Genomic DNA, 18776 nt, shown 5'->3' on the forward strand with positions numbered 1-18776 from the left:
CTGCCACTTTCAAGAACTCTGGGCATAACATAATTGGCCAAAGACATTTGTTGAATGAACAAAACAAAATCTTAAAGAATTTGTAGAGGAATGTATTGCTTGAGGGAAAAGATGGAATTAGAAGCAAGGAGAGCTAGATCATTGTAGCACCACAGAGAAGATTAAGCATTTGGGATTCAAGAACACTAGATCTATTGACATAATATGGGAATTAATTATGTTTAAAATATAAACTATAGCATATCTGTTAAACTATTCTTAACTGTTCATAGCTAAGTTTTCAATGTTCTTCTCTCTTTCCCAGTAGTTTCACCAGCTACATGGATCTAGGAAACCAAACACGCTTTTCAGGATTCATCCTTTTGGGACTTTCTGAAGACGCAGAGCTGCAGCCCCTCCTCTTTGGTCTGTTCCTCTCCATGTACCTGATCGCCTTCTCTGGGAACCTGCTCATCATCCTGGTCATCATCACAGACTCCCACCTCCACACACCCATGTACTTCTTCCTCTCCAACCTCTCCTTTACTGACATCTGTTTCACCTCCAATGTCGTCCCAAAGATGCTGCTGAACATTCAATTGCAGAACAAAGTTATTACTTATGAAGACTGCATCACTCAAATGGTTTTTTTCATGTTTTGGGGGGACGTAGACAATTTCCTCTTGCCAGTGATGGCCTATGACCGGTTTGTGGCCATCTGTCACCCACTGCACTACACTGTCATCATGAACCCCAAGTTCTGTGGTCTCTTGCTTCTGGGAGTTTGGTTATTGTCAATTCTACACACTCTAGCACATGGTCTATTGGTTTTACAACTGTCTTTTTGTACAGAATTGGAACTCTCCCATTTTTTCTGTGAGCTTAAACAAGTAGTGCAACTTGCCTGTTCTAGCACATTTCTCATTGACTCAGTAACGTATTTTGTAACTGGATTTCTGGGTGTTATTCCACTCTTTGGGATCTTTTTCTCTTACATGAAAATCGTGTCCTCCATTTTGAAAATTGCAACCGCTGGGGGCAAGTATAAAGCTTTTTCCACTTGTGGGTCCCACCTCTCCGTGGTTTTCTTGTTCTATGGTACAGGTCTTGGGGTTTATCTTAGTTCTGCTGCTACTCAAAATTCCAGAGCCAGTGCAATCGGCTCAGTAATGTACACTGTAGTCACGCCCATGCTGAACCCCTTTATCTACAGTCTAAGAAATAAAGACATAAAACAAGCCCTAAGAAAACTTTTCAGCTGAGAAACATCATACTCAATACTAGAGAGCTTCTTGTGAGAAGCAGACCTCAAAATAATGCAAACCAGAAAAAGACAATCATCAGTTCAGACATCTGCATTATGTCCAGAATTCAATCTCCTTGATTTTTATGACATAATCTGAAATTACTTCCTGTGTACTTCTTTATAAAATGTCTTTATTTTAACCAAATGTCTTTTCAACAGGAATTCCTTTGAAAGTGACAACAGATTTTTGTTATAAACTAGAGCTTTCACTACTAGGCATAGAGTCCTAGCATGCAATTATCTCATAGCAACAGCACCATTATTGTCCTCAAACCCTAAAAAAGCTCAGACATAAAATTTAAGATTCCTATTTTGTTAGTTTTTTCTTGAGATCAGATCTGGCATGAAATATTCACCCACCTAGGTTATTTTCCTTAAACTGAATTCTTGTTAAGTATTATGAGTGAAACTCTGTATGTTTAAGTATTGAAAATGACTGCAGACCAACACTGAAAACAAGACCAGCTAACTATTTTGACACCTCTTCTGTCATCAGAAAAGATGGTAGAATCAAGAAGACTCTGCTGAAATTAACTCCACAAACACGCTGCATTCTGCAGTCCAGGTAGTAGGAATCTTTTGCTATAATTGTTGGTTCATGACTGATCGTTTCAAGACCCACTAGTAGATATGAACGTGTTTAGCAATCAATGTCAATTTAGCAATAGATGTCAATCAATGACATCAGTGATGCTACTAGACTTTGCCTCTATTTATTCCAAATAACGCAATGTCCTCCGACTATGCTTGATCACATAATTGGCTGGACCACAGCATCTGTCGCACTTTTACCACTTGAGTCTCTGTAATCTATTTAGCATCTCAGTCATTATATGTGAAACTATCGGTTTCAGTGATCCTGAGAAACAATGTCCTATATTTTCTCTGCAGCACAGGAAGCAGCTCTGTTGAGCTTCTAAGTGCAAGGCTGGGGCTTCAAACCTATTTGCTATTCTCAGGGAGAAAGGTGAGAGTATATGTTCCCTTAAAGATTTACAGTTTTGCAAACTCTCAGGCAGTTCAGTTCAAAGAGTTGGAATCACTTGATAGCAGTGGGGAGTAAGTTTGGTGGTGCAGGAATACAAACCAAAAGAAAGAGGATGACTTTTAGACCATGGAGTATGATGAAGACTGTTATAACTTTGCCATATTCTTGGTCTACTATTCTAAGACACTTCCTCTTTTTAGTACAAAATATTAATGTAGCACAATAATATTGTATAAAATTAGCCATTTAATCTCTTAGAAAACTTTTCCTTGTGACTTAGGCCAAGTTTTTCAGCACAGATCATATTTTTGCATTCAGAAATTGATAGAGTTTATTTTCACTCATGAAATTCATCCCTTTTATGTACCATCAGACGTGACATTTCCTCCCTGTGTCCTATTTCTATTCCTCTTTTATGCCATCCTCTTTCCTTAGGTTAATGCTGCCCTTTTGATCTGAAATTGTTAGTTATTCTACTAGGAGGGTGAGTTTACTTCCAGCTATGAGAGGTCACTAAGGGCTATAATCTTGATGGCTTCACCGGTCTCTATGCAACCAATAAGCCTTAGGACTTTGAGCTCTGTTCCACGTTTCCCCCCACTATATAAAGGACCTTGTATTGTGATCCTTTTCAGAGCAGTTGGTGTTGGTAGCTGGACAACATCCTCATCTCAGGATAGTGGAGACCAAAGTTTGGTCCTTTGATCCTCTGGACTAATAGGTTCCATGCCTTTTTCAATTTTCATCACTTTTCTTTCTTCTGAATGGAAAGAGAGAAATACTTGCACCTTATATGCCTACTATGATCATGTAAGATCCCAGATTCTACTCACCAAATTTAGGTATAGAACATTGTCTTTGTGAACTATGGTATGTCAATTGACTCTGGTGTCCCCAAGACTCTGGTCCTGATTCTCCAGGCTCGGTAACTCCTTTCCTCAAGGTATTTGCTTATGCATAATAAGTTTTCATAAATGTGCTCCTTCTACATTGCATGACAGTTGGTACCCACCAGAGAAAGCACCCTTCTGAGACCGGAAGACTGCATTTGGGGGGAACAAGTATAAAATCTGAAGGTTCCATTTCTGTATTTTAATTATTTTATTAATTAATTGATGTTTAAATAATTAATTAATTATCAGCTAGTGGTTAGATTATACCAAACCAAACCAAAACCAAAATGCTCACACAAAAAATGTACCAAAAGAGAACAGAGAGGAGGAAGGGGGTGGGGGAGGGAACACTGGAAATTTTAAATTGACGGAAGCTACTCCTTCGATACCTATTCCAACCATTTACAACTCTGCTTTCACCTTCCCATCGTGCATAAGCACCACTTAGATTTTAGTTATTTAATTGTTATTTAATCCCCTGGTGTGTGTTTGTTTTTTCTTGGAATGCTCTCACCACTTCTCCACCTACAAGAACTAAAAACCTTCTTCAAGGTTCAATATTGGTATCAACTTCTCTGGGAAGCAATCACTAACCTTCCTAGGAATACTGAGTATTTTCTTTATCCAATTCAATAAAGTTTCATGCAACCTCATTGCACTTATTTGTTTTCATGTCTCTCCATCACAGGGATCCTTGGGAGAAAGAATGAATTTTTCCTTTTCTTAAACTCTGGGGCCCTTAAGAGAGGGAAAAATATTGTACTTCTTTCTTCATCCCTGGAGTATAGTTTGGTGCTTACTATACAGCAATTGCTGAATGAATGTTTGAAGAACAGCCAAAAGAATACATGGTTGACTGAGGGTCAATGTATATTTCCAAGAGTGGGGAGGCAGAAGAAGACACAGTGAAATAAAGAGAGATGTTCATGTGAGGGGTGGGAAAATAGGATTGGGAGCTAGCACCACAGAAAAACAGAGTGAAGACAGGAGACAGTTTGGAGTGATCTGAATCTCCCTTCAGAATCTGTGGTGGGGCCGACTTGAGGAGAATTCTGCAACACTAGGATTCACACATAAATAGAAATCACCTTCTTCTGAAGAAAGGATGCCAATGGATGAAGAGATGTGCACGGAGCGCCAAACTTGTCTCCCAAGGGGCAAGCCTGGCACAATTTTGCGTGTCAATTTTCTTTGCTGCTCTAGAGAACTAAATTCCTTCAGGAGTAGAAAGATAAAGGAGTAGTTGGTTAATGGGACTTAAGGGAATTCAACAGTGTAGATACTTGTATGCTTTTCAAGTTTATTAATCTCAGATGGTTGAAAACAGATCATATCTTCCAGCATTCTCACGGGTGGTTCCATCTCTTTATCCTGCCTGGTGCAGAGTTCCTGTTTTGACCCACCATCCCAGGAAGAAGCAGCATCCATGAACTAAGAGGCTTCTTTGGTAATGTGGGTGACCAGTACCTTCCCAGTTCCTAAGAAATATGATATAATGCATGGAACTTGTATCGTTCATAAGTTCAAGGACATTAACAGAGATGAGAAGTTTTAAAAAGTTAAATAATGCAAAATCTTGTCAAGATACATCCCTTATTCTGGAGGGTGAATTTTGGATACACTTAAAGCCTTAGTTCTCTGATTTGTCTCCTTTAATGTTGGTTCTGATATTCTCTCTCTCTCTCTCATCTCCCTTTGTTTCATTGCTTCTTTCGTCTTTTCCATTATTGGAAATAACAGTTTAATCTCTATCAAATATTTGTTCGTTTGGTCATTTTACAAACAGTTATTTAGCAAATGTTAGGTGCAGACACTGTTATATTCTGAGAATAAAGAAATGAGTGAGATAGTGTTTTCTACCAAGGAGTTCACAGTCTAAATGGGGAATGAGACAGGGACATAATTAAATTTAATACCCTGAGATAGCCCAGGAACCCTGGTAAATTGGGTTTAACAGTAGTCACTTCTTCCTTTGGAGGTTAATAAAGACTTCACAGAGAATATGATAATGGTACTAAGTCTGACGGAGCTAGAGTTCTCCTAGGTGGAGAAGGGGTAACAGTACCCATAAAAGAGTGAGCAGCGAAGTAAGTAACGATGATGAATGAAGCCGTAAGGTATGCTTAAGTTATGTAAGGAATAAAACTGGTAGCACAATGGTGAAGCACTTGACAGCTAGTCAAGAGGTTGGCATCTTGAACTCACCAGTAGCTTATTCCATGAAATAAATACGTGTAGCAGTCTCCATCCATAAAGACAACTCAATGGCAATAGATTTTAATGTGTGTTGGGGATTATATTTTGGCTATAGGGTTGATACTTAATTCTGAAGTTTGTAAATAGTCCACCAAGGTTTACGGCAGGGTAAAAATACCACAGAACAATATAAGGACCATGCTATTACTCTTGTTAAGGCCATGAAGAGTTCAAAAGCAGTGGAAATAGCACAGGTGAAGTAGGGATTCAGAAGTCGGAAATGAATCTATGATAGATATAAGCATAATGTATCCAGAAAAAAATTCACTAATAATAAGCAAAAGCCAGGTGTTTTCTATTTACCATTTAGCGTAATTTATTCCAATCCAATCACTCTTTGAAATTGAATTATTAATCCGATTTAATGGATTGAGAATGAGTCATTATGATAGTAATAATATTTGTTCAAGGCAATCGATAGAATCCAGTGTCATATTCAGTGTTTGCTTGTCACTTGAGTGGTATATGTTTAAAATTTTCTATTGTGGTAAAATATATACCTACAAATCATTTATATCAGTATAAGCATTTATTTTGTACTTTGAGAATATTGCAGTTTTCTATTGCCTCACTTCCATCATGTTGAAGCCAACTCATAGCAACCCTGTCGGACAGAATGGAACTCCCCTGTGGGTGTCCAAGGCAGTAACTCTTTACAGGAGTAGAACCCCCTGCCTTTCTCCCACAGAGAAGCTGGTGGTTTCGAACTGCTGACCTTGAAGTTCGCAGCCCAGCAACATGTAACCACTATGCAACCAGAGCTCCTGAGCATATTGCAATACTACTGTACTTTTTCAGTCATCTCCTGTATCTCCATCATTATGGCTATTTTTATTAAGGACTTCATTACTTTCTGGCATACAAGATGCTGCTAGCACATACCACTTATTTCCTGGCCCGGCCTTCGAATCAGTCATTTCTTCAAAGAGCAACAGTTACTTTTATAAGAAGATAGTATTAAAAATCAAAAACTGATGCTAGATTTACTCCTGGTTACTATAGCCTCTAAGCCCCCTCAACTGACAGAAGAAGAAATGATATATTTGTTTAGTAACCTGTGTGTATAAGTAGCATATAAATATTTTTATATAAAGGAGCTGTATCTATATGAAGGTAAATGAGCTCATGCTGATGTGTCCAACTCAAATCTATTACCATATGGATCCTTTTACCCTTTCCTGCTCCATTCTAACGTCCTGTACTTCCTTATCTGAAAACTCCCAACAGTAAGAAACTTGAGTCTCATCATGCGCCATCCTTTTATTTCATTGCACATGAACAGTAGTTTGAGAATTGATAGCCCATACTTCTGAGGGCTGTCGCTTTGTCAACTAGAGTGCACTGCCTATGTATTTAGTTTTACAGACTCAACTCATTAAAAAAATTACTTGGTTCCATATGATCCCCACCATTCAATGGTTTTGTTTGATGCCTTTGTAACACAGTTAGATTGTTTTATCATGTTCTACGTTATCCTGGCACTCCCCAAATCTTCTAAATTTATATATATTCAGGATAACTCTTTAGTCTTTAAAGTTCAATGAATTTTTACTAATTCAGAAAGATGTGTCCACAATTTGAGTATCACCATTTAAACTTCCTCCTCACCTCTCATCACTGGTCTTATTAGCATCATGATAATTTTGCCTTTTCCAGAATGTCATATATTTGAAATCGTATAGTATGTAGCCTTTTCAGACAGATTTTTTTTCACTTTGCCAGGAGAATGTAGGGTCCATCCATGTCTTTCTGGCACTTGGCAGCTCATTTTGTTTTAATGCGGAATAACATTCTCTTGTATACACATACAATGATTGGTTCACTTATTGAATAACAGCAGGATTGTTTCAAGTGTGTGAGGATTATAAATAAAGCTACTCTACACATTAAAAGGAGACTTGGTGACTCTATGGGTTAGGCATTGGGATTCTAACCCAAGGACAATGATTCAAGCTCATCCATGGCTCTGAAGAAAGGTGAACTATCAATTCCCAAAGAGATTTGGAGTCACAGAAGCCCTGTATAATTTCGCTATAAGTCAGAATCAATTTGAGGCAACACAATGGAGCGCAGTGGCTAGATCATATGATAAGATTATGTTCAGCTTTGTAAGAAAATGTCAGTGTTCATATCATTAGCCAACCTCATAGATATGTAATGGTATCTCATTATAGTCTTAATGTATAATTCTGACAAGTTCAGCATCTTTCATATGATTATTTGTCATCTGTATAACATCTTGAATGCAATGACTGTTCAGATCCTTTGCCCATTTTTAAATTGGGTAGTTGTTTTATTGTTGAATTATGTGTTCTTTTCATACCTTAGATACAATTTTTAAAAGCTATATGGTTCATAAACTTTTCTCCCATTCTGAGATTTGTCTTTCAGTTTTCTAACACTGTCTATGATTACCTAAGCGTGACAGACTAGAAGATTTGAATATTAACAAACTGCTATTTATGTATCTGTTTTTCTTTGACGGATCAGTTTCTGGTTTTATATGAGCGTCCATCACTAAACTCAATCGTGCCTAGATTTTTTCTCTTATGCTTTTTCCTAAATGTTTTATAATTTTGCATTTTAGATATGTCTATTCTAATTTCGAGATTAGTTGTTCTGAAAAATGAAAGATATGCATATACAAATGTAGGTCTGTACGTATATGTGTGTGTGTGTGTGTGTGTGTGTGTGTGTGTGTAAATTTTGTACATGGACATCTAATTGTTTCAGCACCATTTATTGGACTGAGTCTACCCTTTTCATAGATTTTCCTTTACTCATTTATCAAAGATCAGTTTACTTTGTGTGACTTTTCCTGATCTCTCTACTCTTTATTGAAATATGTGGTTTGAGTACTATAGCTTTACAAGTCATTGAATCGAGTAATGTGAATTCCTCAACTTTGCTACTGCTCATGAGTATGTTGAGGGCTATTCTAGTTTTTTTGCTTTTCCATATGAATTTTATAATAAATTTTGTCATTGTTGACAGGATGCTTGTATAGTTTTGATTAGAATTGTATTAAATGTATAGATCAAAATTGATCTCTTAACAGTTTTGTGTCTTCCAATCCAAAAAAAAAACTAAACAATGAATAAGGAAGATCAAAGAAGGATTGATAAATTTGAATTATGCTGGTGTTGAAGAATATTGAATATGCCAGAGATGAGAGAAGAACAAGCATATCTATCTTGCTTAATAAAATAGAGGGTCAGCAAAAAAAAGAAAGACCCTCAAGAAGATAGATTATCACAGTAGCTGCAACTATGGGCTCAAACGTAACAAAAATTACAAAGAAATTACAAGGCCTACTAGGGTTTTATTCTATGGTCTGTTGGGGGCCCTTGTGCTTGGAACCAACTCAACAGAACCTGACAGCAACAACGTTATATGTGTAGTTAATAAGATGCATAATATATAGTAGATATATATTTTTAAAGTTGCTAGGCTGCTGGGAGCCCTGGATTCCTAAAACCTTTCTGATTTCCTCTTTATTCCAGTTGGGTTACCCAAGCAAGTCTTCTTTGATGCTTCCTGATTGTCAAGAGATGCTCTTAACTCAGAATTTTAAACTGGCTTTTTCTGTCCAAAACACTCTTTTCACTAGATATCTGCTTTGATTACACTCTCATTGCCTTCATATTTTCTTCACAAAAACCTCTTATCAGAGGTGACTATGTCAGCAGGGACATTGTTCGATGTCTAGCCCTACAAAAGAGGGTTCTTGTCTTCTCCTGACCAAGAATGGCCAAGAGAGGCAAAGAATTCTCACCGGAGCAAAGCTTTATTACAGAAAAAGACAGCTGGTGGCAACGAGGAGGTCCTATCCAAAAAACATTCAGGTTTTTATCCTTCCCAATGTCCAACAAGAAGGTTACACATATTCACTGAAATTCAAGGAAAAGTGGAGGTTTGCATGGAGTGGGCAGCACTATGCTAATAATGTGCATACAACCCTTGTTTTCCAAGATGGACTATATTGCAAGGGCTCTGGTACCAGAGGTCAGGACATATGATGGGATGTTGTCAATGTTTACAGTGGTCCTTGCAGGCACCTCCCCCTCTTCTTGACATGGCGAGCTGTTTCCTGCATATGATTGGTACTTGGGCTTTTTCAAAGCAAGATATGACAAAATAATAATTTATAAATTATCAAGGGCTCATGAGGGTGGGGGGAACACGGAGGGGGGAAAAAGAGGACCTGATGCCAGGGTCTTAGGTGGAGAGCAAATGTTTTGAGAATGATGAGGGCAATGAAGATACAAATATGCTTTACACAATTGATGTATGTATGGATTGTGATAAGAGTTGTATGAGCCCCTAATAAAATGAATAAAAATAAATAAATAAATAAATAAATAAATAAATAAACTTAAAAAAAAACACAAAAAACTTCAGAGGAGCGTTAGAGGGTGGTTAATTTACCAGGACTACTTGGTCCAAAATGTGGGCCAGAACACTGTACTGTGCTCATTCAGAACTTGTACATGAATCAAGAGGCAATTGTGTGAACAGAACAAGGTTTAAAATCAGGAAAGGTGTACATCAGGGTTGTACCCTCTCACCATACTTGTTCAATCTATATGTTGAGCAAATCATCAGGGAATCTGAATTCTATGAAAAAGAATATGGCATCTGGATTGGCGGAAGAAGGTTTATTAACAACCTGTGATATACAGATGACTCAACTTTTCTTGCTGAAAGTGAGGAGGACTTGAAACACTTGATGACAAAGATCAAGGACGGTAGCCTTCAGTATGGATTACAACTCAATGTAAGAAAGGCCAAACTCCTCACAAGTGGACCAATAGGTAACATCATGATAAATGGAGCAAAGGTTAAAGTTGTCAAGGAGTTTTTCTTGCTTGGCTCCACAATCAGTGCCCATGGGAGCAGCAGTCAAGAGATCAAAAGATATTGCATTAGGTACATCTGTTGTGCAAGACCTCTTTAAAGTACTTTTTTTCATGCAAAGGTGTTACTTTGAGGACTAAGTTTCACCTATACTAAACCATGGTATTTTCCATTACTTCAGATGCATATGAAATTTGAACATTGAATAAGAAAGACTGAAGAAGAATAGATGCATTTGAATTTTGGTATCACAGAATATTGAAAGTATCATACACTGCTAAAAGGACAATCTGAACTATCTTGGAAGAATATGGCTAGAGTGCTCCTTAGAAAAATGGATGGTGGGAAATAGATGTAGATGGCATCTAGTTAGATTCACCTGCTCGGAGCTCCTGCTGCCAGACCAGAAAATTGTGAGGTAAGGTGAAGGAGACTGGGAGGCAGAGTCCTGAAATTAGAATCAGGGTACTAGGACCTGTCATGAAACCCACTTTTTTTCATTCACTCACATAGCGAGCCAAGAATACACTAAATTGCTCTAGGTTCGGTGTACTGGGCTCATGGGCTCAAGCAAAGCAGCTACCTGTGCCCTAGTTTGGCAGAGTAGCAATTTCTCCAGGCTGACGCCCTGAAGGGGACGTAATCCCATACACGAGGAGAACCTCTTAAAGCTAGTCACAGGACCCCACACCAGAGCTTCTCGCACTGTTAGCTGCCTTGAGCTCATAGCCTGGGGGTCAGGATCAGTGGGTAGCCATAGACTTGGAGCAAGTGAAAAGAACTAAGGAAATTACCTGAGTCAGGTCATGGTGTGGAAGAAAATAAGAGGATAGTCGTAGTCCAGGGGGCAAATTCCATTACAGTTGGCCAAAAAGAAATCAACCTCTCTAATAAGCTGGATCTCCTCCTCGAGGGTCAGCCCCCAAATCAGGGCACTCTATAAGCCCAATATAAAAAAGAGAGAAAAAATATTTTCTCCATAAAAATTGCAAATCCCAGGCACATTGTTTAACTCCAAGGCAAATGGTAGAACAGGTCCTTTAACATACATTAGCATAATAAGTGAGCCCATGATGAGGAAGGCCAGAAGTTAGCTACAGAGCCCAGAGGCTATTAACATAACAAAGACCCTTGGAGCAAGCCTCAGTTTCCGAATAACTTAATTAATTCCAGCTGACCAGGGGAAACCAAAAAACTGAGCTATTAGGGCATCAGCCCAGCTCCACTCTCAGTAATCCTACACACAGCTGGGGAGGTCCTGCCTTTCCTGTGACCCTACACAGGGCTGAAGGAACACCCCCCACCCTTACCCCCACTGCTGCAGTGCTGCATAAAGCACAAGGCAGCTATACCAATGCACTTCAGCACTCAACACCACTGTGGGAACCGCTGCCTGGCCTCTGCTGTGATCTTGTCTTCAAGGGTAATTCCACCCAGCATCTTTGGAACCCTACACCAAGCTGGCACACCACCCCACTCCCTTGAGGCAGGGTGGGAACTCCTCCAGCCCCACAGTCAGGCAATCAAGCCTCAGTTATCTCCTTGCTTACTACTCTTTTTCTTCCACCTTTAGTCTCTCTCCCTTCCATCTTTCCCATGGCAGTCAGTCTCAACGGGCCCAGTTTTGTTTTGTTTTGTTTTGTTTTTCTCTTGTTCTTTCTTTTTTCTTCTTTTTCTCTCTTTTTCCTCTTCTCTCCTTCTCTTTTCTTTCATACACCACTGCTGGCTTCCAGGCAACTTGGGCAACTTAACCCAAATAGCAGGGGGAGCTCCAGCCTGCCCTCTGTGGGAGCGCTTCACATCACACAAGGCAGCTGTGACAGCCCTCTATAGTGCTCCATGCTGTGGAGGAAACTTCAGTCTGGCCTCTAAGGTGATCTTGCCAACTAGGGCAATTCCACCCAGCACTGGTGGGACCCTCCACTAAAAGGGCACACCAACCTGCCACGTTGGGGCAGGGTTTAAACCCCTCCAGCCCCACATTCAGGCGATCAGGGATCAGCTACCTCTTTACTCTTTATTTTTTTCTTCTCTCTTTCCCACCACAGTCAATCTTAGTGAGCACAATTGTGGTTTTCCCATTCTTTATCTTTCTTTCTTTTCTTTTCTTCTTTCTTTCTTCTTTTCCGTTTCTCCCCTCACCCTCTCTTTCCTTCCACATGCTACTGTTCGTTTCCAGACCCCTACCCTCTGCCTAGGGCAACTGCACCCACCTAGTGGGAAGAGCTCCAGCCTACCCCCTGTGATAGTGCTGCACAAAGCACATGGCTGTGCTACACATGGTATGGCACACGGTATGGGGTTCATCTATCTCTTTATCAATTTTTGTTTCTTCTCTTTTTATTTCCTTTCTTCTTCTTTTGCTTTTTCTTCTTTTTCCCTTTTCCTTTATCTCTTCTGTCTTTCCTCCCACAGTCTCAGCAGATTCAGTTTTCATTCTTTCTTGTTTCTTTTTTTACTGTTTTTACTTTTGTTTTGTCATTGCATTTTGTGTGTTTGTGTGTTAGTTTCATTTTTATTTTTGCTCTTGTCTTTGTTTTCTCCTTTCTCTCTTTTTCTTCTCTTCTCCCTCTCTTTCCTTACACAAGCCACTACCGGCTTCCAGGCCACACCCCTCTGACTAGGGAAACTTTGATGGCCCAGTTAGGGGAGCTTCTGCCCCCCTTGTTGGCTTTACACGCAGCTCGGGAAATCACACCCATCCTCCACCATACCCCATGCAGCGGGGGAATCTCCCATTCAAACATCTAGGGGAACTCCAGCCGGCACCCCAAGGCCCTACAAGTGACTGGAGGAACTCCTGCCCACCGTTGGTGGTGCTCCAACTGCTGCAGGAACATCTGCTCAACATCCACAGTGATAACTCTGACTAGGGCAATTCTGCCTGACATCTGTAGTGTTCTAAATGAAGGAGGGTACATGCACAGGCCCTCCACAACACTCCAGTTGCATAGGGAAACACCACATGTCATCCAAGGTGCCCCAAGCACCATGAGACACACCACTAAAGCTTACTAAGAGATCAGCCAGTGAAACGCTACCCTCGTGGGCCCACAGTGTCCTGTGATAGAACTATCCAACTCACATTCCAAATAACAGAATACTGGTTGGCTAGGGTAAGAGTGAAACCACAGGAAAATACGGTGGTAGCCTGACCCCCCAGTGCAGCTACATGCAGGTAGTTCATAGAAGCATTCATAGGAGTCCCCCAAGAGAGAACCCAGTGCCCTTTGACTCTGGAAGATGGTGCCAGTCTCCTCTAAAACAACATGTAAACAGCAACCACCTCCAACAGCCTCAATGAAATAGCAAGAGAAACAGAAGACAATGCCGGAAGAAGTCATAACCTAAGATGTGCATAGAAGGAGCAGACATTGACCTGCCACAGAAAGAAATATTCAGAATGCTGCTTGGAGTCATACAGGATATGAGGGAAGCAATACAGAAAAATGATGAAATAATCAAGGAGATAAAGGCAACACGCCAAAGGGAAATATAAGACTTAAGGATGAAATAACAAAATCCAGTGGCAAATTAACAGATTTAAGGAGGCAGAGAATCACCAGTGACCTAGAGGATAACCAAGCAGACCTCGACAAATGGGAAAAGCAGCCAAATAAGACAATCAGAGAAGCTGAAGAAAACCTGAGAGTCATGTCTGATGCTATGAATAGGAACAATATTAGAATAAACGTACTGAAAAAAAGACATAACAAAGAAGTCAACATCAAAAATAGCAAGGGAATACTTAAAGGAAAACTCCCCCAGCTTAACAAAAGAAAATCAGGCAACCATTCAGGAGGCAGAAAGAACACCAACCAGACTGAATCCCAAGAAGAAGTCACCAACACAGATAATATTTAAATTATCCAGCTATGAGGAAAAGGAGAAAATTTGACAGTCCCCTGATTAAAGTGCTAGGCTGATAACCAAAAGGTGGAGATTAAAATCTACTACTTGCTCCCTGGTTTAAAAAATGTGACAGTCTGCCTCTCTGTAAAGATGTGCAGCTTCAGACATGCTCTGAGGCAGTTATTCATCACTGTCTGTTGACTGTGAGGTGTACCCCATGACAGTGGGTTTTGAATTGGGTCTACATTTTTCACTGGAGGAATAGGGGGGTGGCACTCAGCATTCCTGTATGACCTACTCACTACCCAGCTATCAAGTGAGTCTGATTCATTGGACTGAACTGCGTGATAGGGTTTACAAAGCTGTAATTTTTTTATAGATCAATTTACTGTGGGCCCATATAACTCATCACAATCCATCCATCTATCCATTGTGTCACACATTTGTACATTTGTTGCCATCATCATTCTCAAAATGTTTTCTTTCTACTTGAGTTCTTGGTACCAGCTTTTCATTTTTCCCCTATCTCCCCCCACTCTCTCTCCATAGGAGACAAGGGGCATTTATAGAGGTCTAAATACAGGCATGTATGTATGTAAATATATTTATATATGACGATCAGGAAATCAATGTGCATATATTTATAGGTTTAGTGTTAAGGTAGCAGATGTACTTCTACCCAAATACTCCCCTCAATGCAAGAATACTTTGTTCTATTAACTTGGCTTTCCATGATGCTCACCTTCCCAACATGATAGCTAAAAACAAAGCAGGTGTATAAGTAAATGTGGTGAAGAAAGCTGATCGTGCCCAGCTATCAAAAGATATAGCACATGGAGTCCTAAAGGCATGAAGACAAACAAGCGACCATCTAGCTGAGAAGCAACAAAGACCACATGGAAGAAGCACACCAGCCTGTGTGATCACGAGGTGTCCATAGGATCAGACATCAAAGAATGAAAAAAATCATATCATTGTGAATGATGGGGAGTGCAGAGTGGAGACCCAAGGCCCATCTGTAGGCAACTCGACATCCCCTTACAAAAAGTCATAGGGATGAGACTAGTCAGAGTACATCATAGCACCGATGAAACATATAACTTTCCTCTAGTTTTTTAATGCTTCCTCCCATCACTATCATGATCCCAATTCTACCTTACATTGATACACATAAGAGCTGGACACACAGGGAATCCAGGACAGATAAACCCTTCAGGACCAATAATGAGAATAGAAATACCAGGAGGGTAAGGGAAAGGTGGGGGAGAAAGGGGAAACTGATCACAATGATCTACATATAATCCCCTCCCTGGGGGGTGGACAACAGAAAAGTGGATAAAGGAAGACATCAGACAGTATAATACATGGGGTGGGGTGGGGAAGAAAGCTGTAATCTTAATGGGAGCATATTGTCTCATCTTTCTTTCTCTGACCAGTGAATATGTTTGAAACTCCAATCTTTGAAGTAGACCAAAACTTAACTCAACAGAGCTGCTTCCTGTGTGCACAGAAAATATAGGGAGCTGTATTTTCCAGAATAATGAAAACCAAGAGTTCCACATATAACTATTTGAGATACTTATCAGATTGCAGGGAGAAACTCAAGGGCAAAAGTGAGGCAGATGTTTTGGTGAAGATAATTTTGTGGTCAAGCATAATTGGAGAGCACTGGGTTCTTTTGAAAAAATAAAAGCAAATTTCCAGAAGTATCACTGAAGCCAAGAAGGGATATGTATATCTTTGCTAAATAAATGGAAGTCTAGAGAGGTCTTGAAACTAATGGTCTTGAACTAACAATTACAACAAAAATGCCTACTATCTGGATGGCAGAAGATTAGTTATGTACAGGAAGTCAATAACTTCAGTCTTCTTGATTCTACCATCCTTTTGATGATAGAAGAGGTATGAACATGCTTAAGAGGTATGAACATGCTTAGCTGGTATGGTTCTCAGTGTGATTCTGGAAGCCATTTCCAATACTTGAACATACCACCAGTGCTTTTCACAATTTAATAAGAAAAAGTTTACAAACTTCATGCTAAACTATTCAACAGCACTTCAGTGTAATAACCCAGGAGGGTTGAAGGTTTCATGCCAGATGTAATCACAAGAAAAACATTTTCCAAAATAGGAATCAGAGAATTTCTGTACCAGTTTTTAATGGTTCAGAATCATAACGAGCACTGGCCCTTTCTGATAATTGTATGCTATTCCTCTATGGCTAGTAATGAAAAATCTATTTCCTAATGAAAGCTGAAGTCACCCTGAAAGAATTCCCAATGAAGAGAAGATTTATTAAAGTAAATACATTTTAAAAAATACACAGGAAGTAATGTCATATTATGTCTTCAATTTTTCATATTATGTCTTAAATATCTAGGAGATTGAATTATGTACATAACCACACTTATAACTGAGGAAATTATAATACAGATTTTATTATTTTGAATTTTATTTTTCAAAAGTAACTCTCTAAACTTAAGGATGTGTTTCTGTTATATAGGATGTTCCTCAGCTGAAAAGTTCTCTTAGGGCTTGCTTTATGTCTTTATTTCTAAGACTATAGATAAAGGGGTTCAGCATGGGTGTGGCTACAGTGTACATCACTGAGGCCATTGCACTGGACCTGGAATTTTGAATAGCAGCAGAACTGAGATAAACCCCAAAAGCGGTACCATAGAACAAGGAAACAACAGAGAGGTGAGACCCACAAGTGGAAAAGACTTTATATTTGCCCCCAGCTGATGAAATTTTCAAGATGGAGGACACAATCTTCATGTAAGAGAAAAGGATCCCAGTGAGTGGAACAACACCCAGAAGTCCAGTTGTTGAATACATGACTAAGTCATTGAGAAATGTGTCAGAGCAAGCAAGTTGGACGACCTGATTAAGTTCACAGAAAAAATGGGAGATTTCCACTTCTGTACAAAAAGACAATTGCAAAACCATCAAGCCATTTAATACAGAGTCCAGAAACGACAATACCCAGGAGGTCAGAAGCAGGAGGCCACAGAACCTTGGGTTCATGATGACCGTGTAGTGCAGTGGGTGACAGATGGCCACAAACCGGTCATAGGCCATCACTGTCAATAGGAAGTTGTCTAAGGCTGCAAAAAGCATGAAAAAGTACATCTGAGTCATGCAGTCTTCATATGTAATTACTTTGGTCTGCATCTGGATGTTCATCAGCATCTTTGGGACCGTGGTGGAGGTGAAACAGATGTCAGCAAAGGAAAGGTTGGAGAGGAAGAAGTACATGGGTGTGTGGAGGTGGGCATCTGTTGTGATGGCCAGGATGATGAGCAGGTTCCCAGTGAAGGTGACCAGGTACATGGAGAGGAACAGTCCAAAGAGGAGGGGCTGCAGCTCTGCCTCTTCAGAGAGCCCCAGAAGGATGAATTCTGGAAAATGAGTGTGGTTTCCTGGTTCCATGTAGCTGATGAAACTACTTGGAAAGAAAAAAAAGCTTTGTAAACATGTCATAAGCTGTTAACAACAGTTTAAGTGATATAGTACTGTCATTTCTTTTTTGAACAATTAATTAATTACTCCCTATTTATATCTGTATATCTCATGTTCTTGAATCTCATGTGCTCAATATTCACTTTGATGATGGAACTGTCTATCTGTCCTTTCTTCTAAAATCATCTTTTCCCTAAACTATTATATTTCTCTACAAATTCCTTAAGACTTTCATTGTTCATTCAACAAATGTGTTTGACCAAATATTTTATGTCAAGTGTTCTTGAAAGTCGAGGGAACCTCAGTGAAAAAAAAAAAGCCTTACCCTTATTTAATGTGAACAGCAGAAGATGCAACTATTGGGCTCTTCCCTTATAGAGGTTGGAAGAGTGATGGAAATACAAAAGATCCAATGGACTCATGGAGCATGCAAACATGAGTCATGGATGGAACTGACCTCTTATCCATATACCAATAATGAACTATGTAAGTTTAAGAGGGCAGCAATCGCGCAGGAACAAAATTCAGAAACACAAAGAGGCAGCAGGATAAGCTATGGCACATCGGGGAATTGCAGTGAATGAGCTACATGAGAATGTGTGTGATTTCTTGAATGCTGGTCAGGTCTGTAAACCACGTAATTCACAGTAAGATATAAGCAAGTTATAGAGTAAAAAGAAATGTTTCTTAGAATAAGCATTTATGATAAAGAGGCTTACAGCAGGAAATCTGAATGCAGTTAGGATGCTGGTCACGAGAAGAACACGTTGCACCGAGATAGCGCCGGTGCTACCCCCTGACACAAGAGTCCTCACTCCCTCTGACAAGGTGGATGGTGTAACTGGTGTGTAAAAAAGGAATCTGGATTGAAGTTGCAATTAAACGTGATGGGAATATGAGATCAAATGGTTTTGAGGTTGTAAAAGACTACATGATCAAGAACTTAAACATCATTTATTATTTCTGTAAGTATTATTATAACACACCACATTACATCATATCCTATTGTATTATACCGAGCCACTAGATGGTGCAAATGAGCTGGCACTTGACTACTAGCTAGGAGTTTGGCATTTACAATCAACACGGAGGAATCTAAAGACCAGCCTGGTGATCTTCTTCCCAAAGGTCACAGCCTTGAAAATCCCAAAGCCCAGTTCTACTCTGCACACGTGGATTCATC

General features: G+C 39.6%; 2 protein-coding genes across 2 annotated transcripts; one reads left to right on the forward strand and one right to left on the reverse strand.

The window, feature by feature from the left end:
* The first annotated feature begins 299 nt into the window (after window positions 1–299).
* On the forward strand, window positions 300–1241 carry LOC101645901 (olfactory receptor 7C1-like). The gene has a single exon (XM_004715559.2). The coding sequence runs from the start codon at window positions 321–323 to the stop codon at window positions 1239–1241; it is 921 nt and encodes a 306-aa protein (XP_004715616.1). The 5' UTR covers window positions 300–320.
* A 15401-nt stretch (window positions 1242–16642) lies between these two features.
* LOC101646214 (olfactory receptor 7A5-like) lies at window positions 16643–17587 on the reverse strand. The gene has a single exon (XM_004715560.2). The coding sequence runs from the start codon at window positions 17561–17563 to the stop codon at window positions 16643–16645; it is 921 nt and encodes a 306-aa protein (XP_004715617.1). The 5' UTR covers window positions 17564–17587.
* Between the last annotated feature and the right edge of the window lie 1189 nt (window positions 17588–18776).

Source organism: Echinops telfairi, unplaced genomic scaffold (genome assembly GCF_000313985.2).
Source record: "Echinops telfairi isolate 266 unplaced genomic scaffold, ASM31398v2 ScPeMD7_30;HRSCAF=105, whole genome shotgun sequence".
NCBI classification, from domain to species: domain Eukaryota; kingdom Metazoa; phylum Chordata; class Mammalia; order Afrosoricida; family Tenrecidae; genus Echinops; species Echinops telfairi.